This window comes from Nicotiana tabacum, chromosome 21 (assembly GCF_000715075.1).
Source record: "Nicotiana tabacum cultivar K326 chromosome 21, ASM71507v2, whole genome shotgun sequence".
NCBI classification, from domain to species: Eukaryota; Viridiplantae; Streptophyta; class Magnoliopsida; order Solanales; family Solanaceae; genus Nicotiana; species Nicotiana tabacum.
The window spans coordinates 46,938,680-46,955,136 of NC_134100.1; the positions used below are offsets into that span (position 1 = coordinate 46,938,680).

The window sequence follows — 16,457 nt, forward strand, 5'->3', positions numbered from 1 at the left end:
TATATTGAATTGTTTATGAATGGATTTGAAGTTTTTGGAGATGAATTTAAAAGGAAAAGTTGTGGTTGAGTAATTGATTGGAATTTGCAAAACGAGGTAAGTGTCGTGGTTAACCTTGACTTGAGGGAATAGAGCCCTTAATTTAATTATTATGTGAATTGCATGTGAACAACGTATAAGCGAGATGACGAGTGTCTATACGTAGTCAAATTAATTATTTGCCTGCAAAAATCATAAATTATTTTAAATCATAAATTAATTATTATAATAATTATTTCTCTCCTATTCTTTGTCAAATATTAATTCTTGAATTCATGCATTAATTGTTACATGCTATTTGAATTATGTGTTTTAATCGTTATTTGACATTTAGCATATTAAATCACGTCCTCTCTCAAAAATAGGTTTAGGTTGGCTTTATATGAGTTGTGGGCGTCTAGGGGTCGAAATAACCGAGTCCTAGTCGAAAAAGGACACTTTCCCGTCTTGAGCGTCCAGGGCAGCGTGGGGCGCTGGCCCTGGCGCTCAAACATTTTGGCTCCTGTAAATTGCGCCACAGCCAGCGCCCCACGCTGGCTGTGGCCCTCAAATCTCCCTTTTTGCGATTTTGTCCCGATTTTGCTCCAATTCGCGCCCTTTCGTCCCAAATTGCATCCGAATGATTCCTACACATAGAAATACCAAAATTTAGCACACATTATCATATTAAACATCTCAAATCGTCGAGACATGAGTAAAATGTGAGGTGATATATATCAAAATATGCATACATTAAGCCGATTATCAGTTGTGTTTGTTGATGATATAGTCATTAGAGGCAATGATTGAGATTGTATAATTAAATTGAATCAACATCTCTTTCAGCATTTCCAGACGAAGGACCTAGGCAAATTGAAGTATTTCCTAGGCATTAAGGTCAAGCAGTCCAAATAAGGAATTGTCATCTCACAACGTAAATATGCCCTAGGCATTCCTGAGGAGACAAGTATGATAGGTTGTAGACCCATTGACACTCCTATGGCCCAGGAACATTAAACTTCTACCACGACACGGGGAGCCTTCTCGAAGGTATAGGCGGCTGGTTGATAGGTTGAACTATCACATAATGACTCAATCTGACATTGCCTTTCATGTTAGTTGTTGTAAATCAGTTTATGGACTCTCCATGTGATAGTCACTAGGATGCAATTATTCATATTCTTCGATACATAAACTTAGCCCCAGGCAAATGATTGCTTTTTGAAGATCGAGGTCATGAGCAGATTGTTGGTTATACAAACGTTGATTGGGCATGATCACCTTGTGATATGGGGTCCATATCTGGATATAATGTTCTAATCGGAGATAATTTGGTGTTTTGGAAAAGCAAGAAACAAAATGTGGTTGCTCGATCTAGTACGGAAGCGAATACCAAGCATTGGCTTTGGCAATTTGCAAACTAATATCTATTAAGCAAATGCTAATTAATTGAAGTTTGGAGAAATCAATCCGATAAAATTTGTGTGTGATAACCAAGATGCTCTTCATATTGCATCAAATCTCGTGTTTCATAAGAGAACTAAACACGTTGACATCGTCTGTCACTGTATCATAGAAAAGATACTCTCAGAAAATATTGTTACAAAATTCGTGAAGTGAAATGAGCTTGTAGATATTTTCACCAAGTCCCTCACTGATTCTTGTGTTAGCACATTTGTGACCAGCTTGAGGGGAAGTGTTAGAATCTCGTAGAATATTCTAGGATCTTGTAGATAGAGTATAGCTTGATTTACTCCTATAATAATATACATTTTGATTCTCTTTCTTTTCTTATAACTTAGCCAAAAGCCCCAATTGCTTTGAGGGAATAATTAAGTTCTCTCTCAAACTCTCTTCTTTCTCACACAACAACAACAACAATACCAAACCCAGTGCAATCCCACACAGTGGGGGTCTGGGCCTCTTCTTTCTCACACAATGGTTGAATTTAGACCAGTTGCTCATGAGATTTGTGAAATGTGGAGTAAACGATTCTTAGAATTCTTGAAGATTTTCAATTTTCAATTTTCTCCCGTGAATGTATACTGCGATAGTAAAGCATCAATTTCTATTGCTCATAATATGGTTCTTCATGAAATAGCAAAACATGCAGAAGTAGATTGACACTTACGAAAAACTTGATAATGGACTGTGTTGTATGCCATACATTACCAACAACCACTGATTTACTTACTAAAGGACTGCAAACAAAGCAAATCGACAGTTTGATAAGCAAGCTGGCAATGAAAACTATTCTCAAGCTGGCTTGAGGGAGAGTGTTGGAGCATAGAAGATTCATCATGATATTAGCAAATCAGTATGTACTGGCGATTGACGCACTAACGCGCCACATTCAAGGGGAGGTGCCATGGTGCATGTTATTTGCGGATGACATTGTACTGATTGACGAGACGCGAGACGGTGTTAACGCGAGGTTAGAGGTTTTGAGGCAGACCCTGGAGTCTAAAGGTTTCAAGTTGAGCAGGACCAAGACAGACTACTTCGAGTGCAAGTTCAGTGGTGCGACTCAGGAAATGGACGAAGACGTGAGACTTGATTCACAAGTCATCCCTAGGAGAGAAAGTATCAAGTACCTTGGGTCAGTTATAAATGGGGAGATTGACGAGGATGTCACACACCTTATTGGAACACGGTGGATGAAATGGAGGGTCGCTTCCTGTATTTTGTGTGATAACAATGTGCCACCAAAACTTAAGATAAGTTCTATAGAGCGGTGGTCAGACCGACTATGTTGTATGGGGCTGAGTGTTGGCCAGTCATGAACTCCTATGTCCAGAAGATGAAGGTGGCATAAATGAGGATGCTGAGATGGATATGCGAGCGTACCATGATAGATAAAATTATGGATGAAGTTATTCAGGATAAGGTGGGTGTGGCCCCTGTGGAGGACAAGATGCGTGAAGCGAGCTTAGATGGTTCGGATATGTGAAGAGGAGAGACACAGATGCTGTAGTGAGGAGGTGTGAGAGGTCGGTCTTGGAGGGCCTAATGAGAGGTAGAGGTAGGCTGGAGAAGTATAAGGGAGAGGTGATTAGGCAAGACATGGCGATTCTCCAGCTTACCGAGGACATGATCCTGGATAGAAAGATGTGGAGGTTGAGAATTAAGGTAGAGGGCTAGGTAGCCGAGTATTGTCCTGACTCGTACCAGTAGTTTTAGTGCATTACTTAATGTTAGTATTGTATTTTCTTATTCTTAGATTTCTGTTATTACTTGTTTCTTTCGCTTCGGTTTTCTGATTGGTTTTTTGTTGTTGTTATTGTTGGTCCTTCCTTTTTATTTTTCATGAGCCGAGGGTCTAGCGGAAGCTGTCTCTCTGCCTTCTTAAAGGTAGGGGTAAGGTCTTGCTGATATTATTCTATACAGATATACTTAAATATTGTGAATTGGGATAGTTACATTATAGGGTTAGCTAGTTTGTTTAGCTTCAAGCATTATGTTCTTTATCCTCTATCAGATGAAAATATGAATGGCTTTCTTTGACAGGAAGCCATCAAAAGCTCTCCTCAAAATTAATTTCTGTCATAAATATTATATTTAAGTTTACATTATTTTTATCAGCCTTTTAGTATGATATAATGACATTTCCAGGAAATAATATTTTACTTATCCTTTGGGTTGGGAACTATGCTAGTACCTCTTACAATGTCAATTTGCCATATGTTTTGTGTATTTCCTTGGAATCTTCTTCAAAAGGAGCTGGTTTTAATCATGAGATCAAGAAAAGTTGACTGTTCAACTTTTCTTGTTTCCTTTTCTTTTAATCTCAAGATAAGCTAATATTTCTATTCCTTCATTGATTATTCTTGAATGTGTTAATGATTTCTTCATGGAATTATGCATATTTCTCTCTTCCGTGTGTGATTCCTTCCACATTCTTCTGCTTTTGAAGAGTAGGTGTGTCGTAACTTAAACACTTAAGTTGACTGGTTAATTTGTTTTCAGGTATTGCTATCCAATGCGGAGCTGGCTAGACTAAGCAAGGATCTAGTATGTAGCTTTTTCCCTATGATATATAGCTGTGACTCATCATTCATCCTGCTGATTAATTCTGTCAATTATGCAGGCAATATTACGATGTGATCTGCCATCCTACATGGTTCCTTTTGCCCCTGATGACTTGATATTTGAGAAACCAGAGGTGAGCCAATATTAATATGAAGTAGCTGTCCCTCTAGAAATCTTGATGCTGCCTATGAGCCTGTTTGGCCAAGCTTATGGGAGGCTAAAAATACTTTTTCTCCCAAAAAGTACTTTTTTAAAAATTTAATCTGTTTGGCCAGTATAGTGAAGTACTTTTGGCCAGCAGCAGTAGAAGCAGTTTTTCTGCTTTTGAGAAGAAGTAGAAAATTCTAGCTTCTTCCAAGAAGCAGAAGTAGAAGTAGAAAATTAATTTATTCAAGACAAAACTATCCTCACCATAAATTTATATTTTCCAAATTATCCCTTACTAATTTAAGTTTTTTATTTTCATTTTTGTTTCTAGTTTTTACCATTCTTTTAAAATTAAAGATATCATATACATGAATCATATTGTAACTTTCCAAATTCTTTATTGATTTTCTTGTTTTCGATTTTTTTCTTTGTGTAATGTCTTGTAACTTTCTAAATTATCTTCTTCTTTTTTTACACTAAAGCAAGTTATCTACTTCCTTCTTTGGATTATCAATTCTTTTCCTACAAATAATCATTTATAATTTCTTCTATTATATGCTATTAGTTCCCGAATCTTTAAAACAGTTATCAAATCTAATTTGTGAAAATTACCTACAAATTGATAATAAATTTACAATTGCATTGCATAATCTATCTATATATTATTAAAAGAAGAAGAAAAAACATCAACATTAAGCCAAGTGGCAGCCTCACATTAGGCCACTTGGCAATTTAAGAAAAAGTTAGCAAGGTTAGGTAATAATTAGTTTCTTTTTGAATTTAAATTTAAAAAAAAATTAAATTATACATTATGTGTTGTTAATAATTAGTTACTCTTTTTGAATTTGAATTTAAACATACTTAACTATTTTTTTACGATTTTTTTATATATTTAAAATTATTTCTATTTTACGCTCAATGCCATTTTTCAAGTTTGACACTAAGAATCATCTAGTTACAACTACCATGGCTATACATAATTTCATCCGACGACATTCTTCTACCGATAAGGAATTCAACTATTATGCTAATGAAGACATTACTACAGAGATGGATGAAAGAGATAGACCTTATGATATTCCTTTAGAAATGCAAGGCAAGTCTTCTACTAATATGAAGGCGTTGTGTGATAGAAATAGAGATGAAACTATTGAGAAATATTATCATGTGTGAGTGATTTTACTTATTATTTTATTGTGGATTATCAATATATAGTAATTTGTGGAATCGACTTCTAATTTATACTGAATGATGTATTTTTATTATTCAAATCATCATGTAAAAATAAGTCTATATAATATTATATGCTTTGGTATAAGAACTATATATGTAAAATTGATTTAAATCTTTAATATGTTTGTTTACTTTATGTTTTATATTTTAATTAAATAAAATAAAAAAAATAAAAGTCTCTTACGATAAATATTTAAGTTCATTTTTCTCTTTAAAAGAATTATAAGACCTTGGTACTTTCCTTTTTGGTAATTTGACACTCAAAAGCACTTTTTAGTAAGATTGACCAAACACAATTTGTTTACCAAATGTTGCAAAAAGTACTTAAATGAATTTGCCAAACACAAACTTCTAAAAAAAGTACTTTTTAAAATAAGCAGATTTTGGCAGCTTGGCCAAACGGGCTCTACATTTGGGTGCAACTCAGCAATTCACTTATTATTAAGGTCCTTAGACCTACAGTGTCCATGTTTGTTGATGTCTATAAGCTATTTGAAGTGTTGACTAGAGCGCCAACATCCAACCATCCAAATATGTCTGGTGGCAAATAGTAAAATAATTTTCCTAGAGTGAGGACAGGGCACTTCAGGGAGTTGAACTTCTAAATTTCTCGCATTATACCTGTAACGTACACGTGGTTATTAATTGTGAAGTATGTCGTTCTTCTAGTCCAAATTTCTCGTATATTTGTTTTCAGCCTATGGAATATTGCTCTTTCCTTGGAAGAATAAATTTTGACATGCAGTATGTCTATACATTGCTCAAAGATAAATGTTCCTCACAACGAATTTCAAGGTCCACACAGACAGCAGCTAGAGCAGTCCATACATTTAAAAGCACCTTGTCTATCCCTGCAAGTGTTTGTTGTGTGAGTTTTGATTAGCCTGATGCCTAAACTTGGTGTAAGCTACTTATCTGTTTTCAAGATTAGGTCTATGTCCGAGATAGGTTTTTGCTATGCGTGTGTATATTGTATTGAAGCTTGAAGTTATATAGTTTGGAACAAGCATTAGAAAATCAGTTCAAGAACTTATGAAAAAATAAAGCAAATGCTGATGCATGTATGATTGCTGGCATCTGAAAGTTGAGATTTTGGATACAGGATGGCGGGGAGAAATTTACTAGCCTCTTAACGGCTATTAGTGCTTATGCTGAAGGATTTTCCGCGGATACCATAATTAGAAGAGCTTTGTATTTGTGGAAGAAGCTTGAGAAGCAAAATACATATACGGTGCACCAGAAACTTCTATCAGCCTGATCGGAGACTCTGATGTCCTGAAAACCGATGGTGATACAATTCCTAGTTCTTCTGTTCATAGCTTTTTTTTGGGATTATAGATTATCATTGAAAACCAAAATGAACTAGGTAGGGTATACTGGTCAGAGCACCTCCTTGTAAAATTAACCAGTGAGCATTCTGCATTAGTAATTGGTCTTTTACTGTAACGTGCTTCATATTACTGAAACATGATATGCAGTAGCATTACTGGAATTCGGAATTATTAAGAGAAATCCAAAAAAATTGGATTTCCTTTGTGCCATTTGGATGGATAAAGAAATTCAAGGGAAAATGGAGATTATTATATTTGTCTGCACTGGATTTTGCAACAGAGAACGATGAGAAGACACAATTCTAAATTACTACAGCTTTTTAAAAGAAAAAATCCCTTGAATTTATCACGAATCACGAGATTAACCAGTAAAATTCTTGGTTTTCGGTATGTTTAAACTCTTATAGCGGGATGTATTTCTTTATGTGATTGAGCTTCTCTTTACGCACCCCTTTTAATTTTAATTTGATGTCAAATTAATGTAGGTATGAACGTAATTGTGTTTGATTATCACCTAATTACTTTTTTATTTATAATCTCGTCATCCAAGAAGAAATTTATGTTTCAATGCAATGTAAAGAAATGAAAAGGATGGTCAGGTTCTGCTATTGATAGTCTAAGTCAGGTTTCTAGAGTTTGTTAGGTCGGGATGTGAGCCTTCGCAACAAACATTGTTTCGAGATTTCTCAATTGTTTACCCGTACAGTTGAATTTGTAACGTGGTTTATAGACACGTGAATTAACTTGATCTAAAAATACGAAATTAATAAGAATGAAATCAAGAATGTAAAAATAACTTAAAGAAATACAAGTCTGATGGTATGATAAGCCTTCCCGAAAGCAGTGATATGAACAAAATTAAGAACAAAGAAAGCGAATAATTTTATAACATGAGAGCAAATTATATCCTTTGTGTACAAATGATTTTTCGTGTCATAAAAATGGATACCAATTCTCCTATTTATAGCTCTATTGAGGGAGATACGATCCCCAAATCAAGCTCCTCTTGAATGAGAATAAAATCATCATTGATGGCTGCATAACGATTGGCTTTTATTAAAGAGATTCTTTGTAACGACTGCTCATGTCCGATGTCATCCCTTTATATCTTTGTTATCAGTTCCCATGCCTTCGGAATTCACACAGTACCGATCACATACTTGCATCCGGTGCCAACTATTTGTTGACTCACATATTACCTGTTTTCAGTTCTACGTGTCATCTCGTCATTTGTCCAACTGCCGCTAACCAATTTTACCCCATACAGATAGTCCCCCTACTTTGCGATGACAATACTTTAGTGTTACCGGGAAGTAGATAAAACTTTATTTCTTAGCGGGTAAGTTTCTGAATGGTTTCAAACACTTGAAAGAACGCACGTCTCTTCGCATTTAATGACCCGAACACGTGTTATCCCATGATTTCGCAAAATTTCTCTTCGCATTTAATGACCCGAACACGTGTTATCCCATGATTTCGCAAATATTTTTTTCAGTTTCCAAGGTAATCATGACCACGAATTATACCGCTTATAAACTCCTTCCCTACTCTTCAATTTTATTTTTCACTTTCACAAACTCTTCTTCTTCTTAGAACCCTACTGCAGAATTCATCTTCCTCAGTAAAACTTCTCTTCTCAAATTTCATACCATCATATCTTTTAACACCGTTGTCCTCGGAAACACTGGCCTTCTCTTCGGAGGTGGCCCTAAGAAGAACAAAACAAAAGAGGTTGATTTCGAGTCTGAACCTCCTACCGTGAACTCCATCATACCCCTTCAACTTAATACCCAGTATGACCTTCAAGTCCAGAAAGAACCCACTAACCCCAAAAGTGACAGACACTGGCATGTTCGTAGATACCCTTCTTCCATTCGTCTTCCTACCATCCCTATCGTGAAGGAAGATTGCGAATGAAACAACATTGAAATCTTCGCACCTAGTGAAGTGGAAAGGGTCACCTTTTCCAAACCAGGGTTCATGTATGTTTATACATACCCTTTAACTTTGAGATTGGGTCAAGGAATTAACCCAATAATTTTATAATTCTGCCACCGGTATCAAATCTGTCTGGCTCAAGCTAGTCCATCAATATGGCGTACGATGGCTTGCCTCCGAAAATTGTGCTCTGAGACTGGAAAAATCCTAACTTTTGCACACATGACGTAACACCCCGAAAAATTTCGAAGTACTTAAGCGCTATTAAGAAAGTTGATGTGCGCTAATTATATTATGTTGTGTGCAGACGAGGACTATTAATATGATAGATATCAATTGGATATGATAATAAGTGTACGAGGCATATTATAAGTGGTGTGGGGTCTAAGGAGAGCCCCAAGTCTAAGTAAAGTTGGAAATTACTTGATAGACTAAAGTTCCAAATGAGTACGCACAAGACCAAACTTTGGACGAGCATATCTACATATATATATATGGAGTTATGTGATGGACAACCTATCAAATGAAAGATATATATAAGGAGTTATGTGATGAATAACCTATTAAATGAAAGATCATCGAGTTTAGTTTCTAACGGTTCAAACCGTTCATCATTTGGATACTCATACAAGAAGGTATGACCAAATTACCAAAAGCTGGCAGAAGGTGACACTACCGCGCCGCCCCATGCGGCGCGCCTGTGGGGATTTCCAGAACACTTCAAAATTTCCTTTCTAGGCACATTTTTCATTGCCGCGCCGCACCCCGCGGCGTCCCATGCGCGGCTGTGCAATTTTTGGGTTTTTTTATAACCGACCCTATTTTAATAAATAACCTTTGGGGCTTTATTTGGGACGATTTTCTGGTGAGTCTAGAGAGAAGTGAGAGTGTTATAGAGAGAGGAAGCTCAAGTGCTTTGTTCATCAAGATCTTGTCCAAGCTTTGAAATCCAATAAGGAAATCTCACAAGTTCTTCATCTAAGAGGTAAGATTCCATACCCTAGTTTTTCAATTTCAAATTTGGGTAGAAGATGGTTGATTAGGAGTATGATTCTTGGGTATGAGAATATTATTTATACATGCATGTACCAATAAGGTTTGTGGGAAGATTGTTGAGCTCAAATGGGTAAAGATTGGGTTGAGGAGTGAAGAAAATCTTGTAGAAGAACCTTGTAGTTAAATTTGCACACCAAGTGTTTGATGAAATGCTCAAATAAGCTGAAACCATGAATATCTTCCTAATTTGTATTTAATTTTGTTATGTCTCAAATAGATTGGGATTGCTAGGATTTTCGGAACGTTGTAGTAATTTAAGGAAAGCTCAAAGTGAGGTATGATGGCTAAACTACTCTCTTAGAATTGAATTCCATGATGTTCCTTTAAGTTTCAAGTATGGTTGTCTCAAGTTCATTATTCTATGTTCCGAGTTGTTCCCAATAAATTCGATTGTCCCGAATAAGCAAAGTGTTGAGAATTATTCATTCAAAACGTGTTCCGAATGTTCCTATCACATTATGTTATCCTTTGGGAATGTGTTCAAGAATGATATGTGTATTAAAATGCTATGTCTTTGAGTCGTGTTTCAAATGAAGGTTATGATGCCAAATTGTGTGAGAAAATATCAATATGCTTAAGACTCTTAATTGCTCATACGTGTACCTAAAGTCTTGATTGGAAATGTCTTATTGTTGATAATCTATAAAGATGGTTGGAAGTGAAATAAGTGAATTGGGGATATAAAGTGTGGCCAACGTGCCAAGGGTGAAAGTTATACTTGTGAATAATGGTGCCAATGAAATGAGATGATGTGAGAAAGATTATGAAGTGAGCTTTGATTCAACACTTTAGAAATTTACTTCGAAAATAGAATTGCCTAAAATCTTATGAACTCAAGTGACGCCCGTATGTGGCTGTTTTAACTAATGCTATGCCTTATAAGTAGTTTCGATGTGTTTTGCGTTCTTACATATTCTTGAGTGAAAATTGTGTATTGCCCTTTTTGTGGAAAAGTATTTCAAGAATAAATGATGTGTTACTCGTTTATGATTTTAACTTGTGCTTCGATTGCCAACCATTTTACTCTATTTCTTGGAAAGAAATCCATTGTGTTTAAAGTCTTCATTACTAATGAACTTAAAGTTGTGATTTCCGGAATATTATATATGTTGATATTTATGATGACGATACATGAGAGGGATGAAATGAAAGTGTGGAATATCAAATACGGCCACCGTGCCTTGAATGATGAATCATATGTATGGCCAAGAGAGACAATGAAATAATGATGTTGAAAGTGGTTGAAAGTGCCAATGAGTCTATATACGATATGAAAAGTTATGAGGTAAACGCATTTGTATTGTTGTTTCCTTTGTAAACAAATCAAAAAATATTTTTTGGGAGTATCGATAGTCACCGAGGAAGGGTAGGTTGAAATAGGTTAAAATAACCTAACCCCGAAACTACAAGTGCCGGTGTAGGAGTGAATTGTGATTATTCCCCTTATTTGAGATGAGATTGATGTGATAAAATTATTCCCCTTATTTGGGATGAGATTGATGTGATAAAATTATTCCCCTTATTTGGGATGAGATTGATGTGATAAAATTATTCCCCTTAATTGGGATGATGATTGATAGAAAAGGATGATGTCGATCCACACGGCATTGTGGTGAGATGGCCTAGCCGATCGGGTCATGATCGGACACCATGCCGCACACATGGTGGTGATTTTGCTGGAAATTGTAATTGAAATTGTGATTGTGGTTGATGTCTCTAATGAGATGGCCTAGTCAATCGGGTCGTGATCGGACTCCGTACTAAAAGTACGGTGGTATTGATATTGTGAATATTGGTACTGTGAACGGTGTTATTGGTACTCTGAATATTGGTATTGTGAACAATGGTATATCGGTGCTAAAGATCTCCCAACCAAAAATAATATTATCTTCGTATTTTGGAAATTAATATGTTTTATCTTGGAAATTGGATATCATTGATTGTTGATTGTTATTTCCATGGTTTTCCCTTTTATGTTGGCATTTTATTTTGAAAGAGGACAGTTAGTTTTACATACCAGTACTATTCCATATGTACTAACATCCCTTTTGCCGGGGGCGCTGCATCTTCAATGGATGTAGGTGGTTCATCAGCGGGGCAACTTTGGTCCTCGTTAGCAGTCACTCTCTCTATTCAGCAGGTTTTGGTGAGCCCTACTCTATTCCGGGCCTGATGTCATTTGAGTTGTATATTGTGTTTTAAGGTATAGTTGAGGTCTTGTTGTCGGCACTTCCATACTACTCTTCTGTTGTACTTAGAGGCTCCGTAGACAGGTTGTGGGTAGTAGTCGATGTTGGGAATTGAACTAGAAATGTTGGTATTTGTCAGACATGTTTTTCATTATATCTATAAACCTGTAATATTTTGAAAATTATGAATGAAGCTGCTAATGAAAATGAAATGGGAGTTGTTAATGAAATCTTATTAGTGTTTGATTAATGGAGTACATATCCTCTTTATTCGTGGTTGAATTTGGGTAGAATGAAATCTAACAGTCTAGCTCAGCCGGGTTTACTCGGTTGAACGCCGGTCGCACTCCCCGAGTTTGGGGCATGACAAACTTGGTATCAGAGCCTAAGGTTTTAAAGTGTCTTAGGATGTCTCGGAGTCGTGTATAGTATAGTCCTTCTTATCGGTGTGTTGTCGACCACATCTATAATGAGGAGGCTACTTGGACATTTAGGAATTTCACACTTCTTTGATATTCAAGATCGTGCGATAGAACTCAAGATAGGGAGCTAATTTCCTCATCATGTCTCATTTTCCATATGAGTAACCCACGAGTTCGAGTCAGCGAGGAGGAAATTAAATAACCAGTTGCTAAGGGAAGTGTCCTTGTCCCTATTAATGTTATCGTGCCACTGGATCATGTGGTAAGAGTACCTAAGAAACGAAAGAGGGTTGTTTGTACCAATAAGCCGGGATGTTTGATTGTAAGAAACGCCATTTGGGGACGTGTTAAGTGACTCTTGAATTATGTTATGGTTGTGGAAAGAGGAGACACAAGATGAACAAATTCCCTAGGTTGGGTATATCCATCACGGTATGCTCAGGAGAGTGTTAGGGGTGATAGACTTGGGCAATTTCAAAGGCCCACACAACAAACCGGTATAGAGATTGTTACCCCTGCCATGAAGTCTTGGAGGAAGGATAAGGGGAATATTTTTTTATGTATGCAAAAAAGGTAAATATTAGGTAAGTGGGGCGAGTCAGTTTAACGGACCTCATCCTCATTGTGTGAAATGTAGGAGATGTCATTCAGGGGTATGCCACTATGGTACCAATGTATGTTATGGATGTGGAGTCGAGGGGAATCAATTAAGGTATTGCCGTGTCAATCTAAAATCACCATGTAAGTCACTCCTTAGTACATCATTATGAACACCGCATTATTTTTCCTTGTTGTATATGTGCATCCATATTGGAGAGCCCTCATAAACATGGTCTTACATTGAATCACAAAACGTTGCATGTACTTACTTTTTGAATGAGACACATTATTCGTGAATCTACTCTATCACAAATTCGCTTATTTACAACCTCTTGTGGAATTGAGCTCTATAATTATGTCCTTGAATTGAGTTATAACTCTAGGATTAATACTTCCCACTTGCTTTCCTGAATTCTCAACAAGAGACTATACCTGATGAATTTCTTACAGAACCTTTTGAATCGAATGGATAACATCTGCTCACTTGTGCCTATGAACGCACCATCATAATATTTACCTATGTGGTATCAAATATAATGTAAAGCAGCTTAGTGTTGAGATCCTTCTTGAGCCACTTTTTTTTTCTCTCCGGTGTATGTGGCTCCTATGATTGGAACAATCACTTTACTCCTTTATGAATAGTATCATGAATCCTTTTCACTGTCTAATAACAAGAGAGCATATCTCAGCACCTATCATGTGCGTACATGTCAATTGAAAGGGGCCGCTTGTCCGCATAAAGTTTCTGAGAAATTTGAGATTTATCACAAATTTGTCACAAGAAGATCTTGGTGTTTGCCCATCTCAGTATGAATTTCATGTTCACCTAAATCATCTCACAGTAAGTAGCTCACTTTGTACCTAGTATTGTAGTCTTCTATGAAGTGGCCTGGTATTGCAGCCTAAGAGTTATTATGGCAGAAACATGTCTATCTCATAGAAAAGTGTTCATTTTCTCTAACAAATACATGATTTCATCCCAAATATTTAGATGTCCTAGCTATGTGGTTTCACTCGTGAAAGGTTGAAATTAGATGCTTCCAGATTTTGGCACATATCATGAGTAAATTGATTTGAAATACAAGTTCGTCGTATCTCTAGTCCTCTCATATAGGATCAACTATTGGCAAAGGTTAAGTTATGAGAATGATAATAATCTCACAAGTGTTCAACTTTCTTTTTCATCCTCGTAGGCTTGTGGCATAGATTCCTTGTGCTAGTTACTGTTAAGAGCATAATGCAACTTCATGTATTTTGAAACCCATATCACATTCAGGGTGCCAGAATATTCTCATTTCGAATTAAATAATTCTTCCCTACACTCAAGTAGGTAACTGGTGTCACGTACTTGACTATTCTTCCTTAAGGATTTCTATTGCCAATATACTAGTTAACTCTATGCCTCGTTTGTCAAATCAATGATGTCATCACTATGATTAATCTGGTCAGCATTATCATTAGTAAGCTTCATGTCTCTTAGGATATATAACCTCATGAAATACTCTGCTGAGGCTCATTGATGGATTCTTGATTAATTACAGCCCAATCTCAAACCTCGTTGTCTCTCTTTGTATTAAATCTATGAGGGGTGAAGGTTCAAACATCTCAAAGAAGAAGCATCATCCCATGATCAAATATATGGGATAGGAAATTTTATCATCATATTCATGCTAGCATATCTTAGAGTAATTGTTAGAGGTCGCCAAAGTTTTAGTTTGGGTGTTCGGCGTAGAGATTTAGAGTTGAAAAAAGTGAACGGGTTATTCTCAATATTTGCTCCATAAAGATGTTATGTGAATTTCTAATAAGGGTAAAGTATGTGTATGTCACGACCCAAACCAATGGGCCGCGACGGGCACCCGGTACCTTACTCAACCGAGTACCAACGTAACATATCTTTCTTATTATTTCATCATATACACGTGACATACGGGCCTAATAGGCCAACATGATCATTTATAAACTCAAAACATAGGCCTACAAGGCCGTACAATCTTTCACGTACACGACATATGTCTACAAGCCTCTAAGAGTACATAAATGTCATAAAGGTCGGGACAGGGCCCCGCCATACTAATCAGTTGTAACGACCCGACCGGTCGTTTTGAGAGTTATAACCCCGTTTTCCCCATTCCTACTTCTTTTTGTGTTATTCAGCTATATTATGTTATATCGGGTTAGTTGGTTCGAGTCCGGAAGGAACTCGGAGTGAAATGAGACACTTAGTCTCATAATTGAAAATTTTAAGTTAAAAAAGTGGACCGGATATGGACCTACGTGTAAATGACCTTGGATTTGAATTTTGATGATTCCAATAGCTCCGTATGGTAATTTTGGACTTAGGAGCGTGTCCGAAATATTATTTGGAAGTCCGTAGAGGAATTAGGCTTGGAATGCCGAAAGTTTTATTTTTGAGAAGATTGACCGGGGGTTGACTTTTTGATATCGGGGTCGGAATCCGATTCTGAAAATTGGAATACCTCTGTTATACCATTTAGGACTTGTGTGCAAAATTTGAGGTCAATCGGACGTGATTTGATAGGTTCCGGAGTTGTTTGTAGAAATTAGAAATTTCAATGTTTATTAGGCTTGAATATGGGCGTAATTCATGATTTTAGCGTTGTTTGAGGTGATTTGAGGATTCGACTAATTTCGTATGATGTTTTAGGACTTGTTGGTATATTTGGTTGAGGTCCCGAAGGCCTCGGGTGAGTTTCGGATGGTTAACGGATCAAAAATTGAACTGCAACAACTGCTGCAATTTCCTTCTGTTGGAAATTTCTTTTGTCAGAAATCGAGGGCCACGATCGAAGGCCTAGGATCGAGAACCAGGATCAAGGGCCAGGATCGAGGACCAGGATCGAGGGCCTGGATCGAGGACCTCGATCGAGGGCCAAGACCGAAGGCCAAGATCGAGGCAGAACCGAGGTTGTCTGGGCAGAATTATAAAAACAGGGACTTCGTCCCATTTGCCATTTTTGACAAATTGGAACTTGAGGAGAGATGATTTTTGTTAAATTTTCAAGGAAAACTTGAGGTAAGTCCCTTGTGATCATTTCTACTCCATAATATTGAATTATCATCGAATAATCCGACTAGATTACATGATTTTGAGGTGTAAATTGGAGATTGGAACTTAGAAATTTGGAAATAAGATTTGTAGATTTGAGGGTCGAGTTGAGGTCGGATTTTGGTAAAATTAGTATGGGTAGACTCGTGGTTGAATGGGCTTTCGGATTTTGTAACTTTTGCCGGGTTCCGAGACGTGGGACCCACATGCGATTTTTGAGCCAATTTCGGGTTTTGGTCTAATTTTGTAGTTTTTCTTGTGGAATTCATTCCATTAGCGCGTATTGATGGTATTGTACTGATTTTGAATAGATTCGAAGCATTTGGAGGCCGAGTCCAGAGGCAAGATCATTGCAGGTTAGAGATTTGACCGGTTTGAGGTAAGTAACGATTGTAAATCTAGTCCTGAGGGTATAAAACCCCGA

The 16,457-nt window shown here is 36.8% G+C and overlaps 1 protein-coding gene across 1 annotated transcript; it reads left to right on the forward strand.

The window, feature by feature from the left end:
- Nucleotides 1–3,309: 3,309 nt before the first annotated feature.
- Nucleotides 3,310–6,998, forward strand: LOC107796316 (uncharacterized). The gene is made up of 4 exons (XM_075242545.1): nucleotides 3,310–3,369; nucleotides 3,985–4,029; nucleotides 4,106–4,180; nucleotides 6,530–6,998. The coding sequence occupies exons 1-4, from the start codon at nucleotides 3,325–3,327 to the stop codon at nucleotides 6,683–6,685; spliced, it is 321 nt and encodes a 106-aa protein (XP_075098646.1). The 5' UTR covers nucleotides 3,310–3,324; the 3' UTR covers nucleotides 6,686–6,998.
- The last annotated feature ends 9,459 nt before the right edge of the window (nucleotides 6,999–16,457 follow it).

What these genes read in the sequence shown, in the direction of transcription:
- LOC107796316 (XM_075242545.1), top strand. Translation starts at nt 3,325, where the DNA reads ATGAGCCGAGGGTCTAGCGGAAGCTGTCTCTCTGCCTTCTTAAAG. An exon ending in GTCTCTCTGCCTTCTTAAAG is followed by an intron (nt 3,370 to 3,984) that starts GTAGGGGTAAGG and finishes ATTTGTTTTCAG; the next exon opens with GTATTGCTATCCAATGCGGA. An exon ending in TGATATTTGAGAAACCAGAG is followed by an intron (nt 4,181 to 6,529) that starts GTGAGCCAATAT and finishes TTTTGGATACAG; the next exon opens with GATGGCGGGGAGAAATTTAC.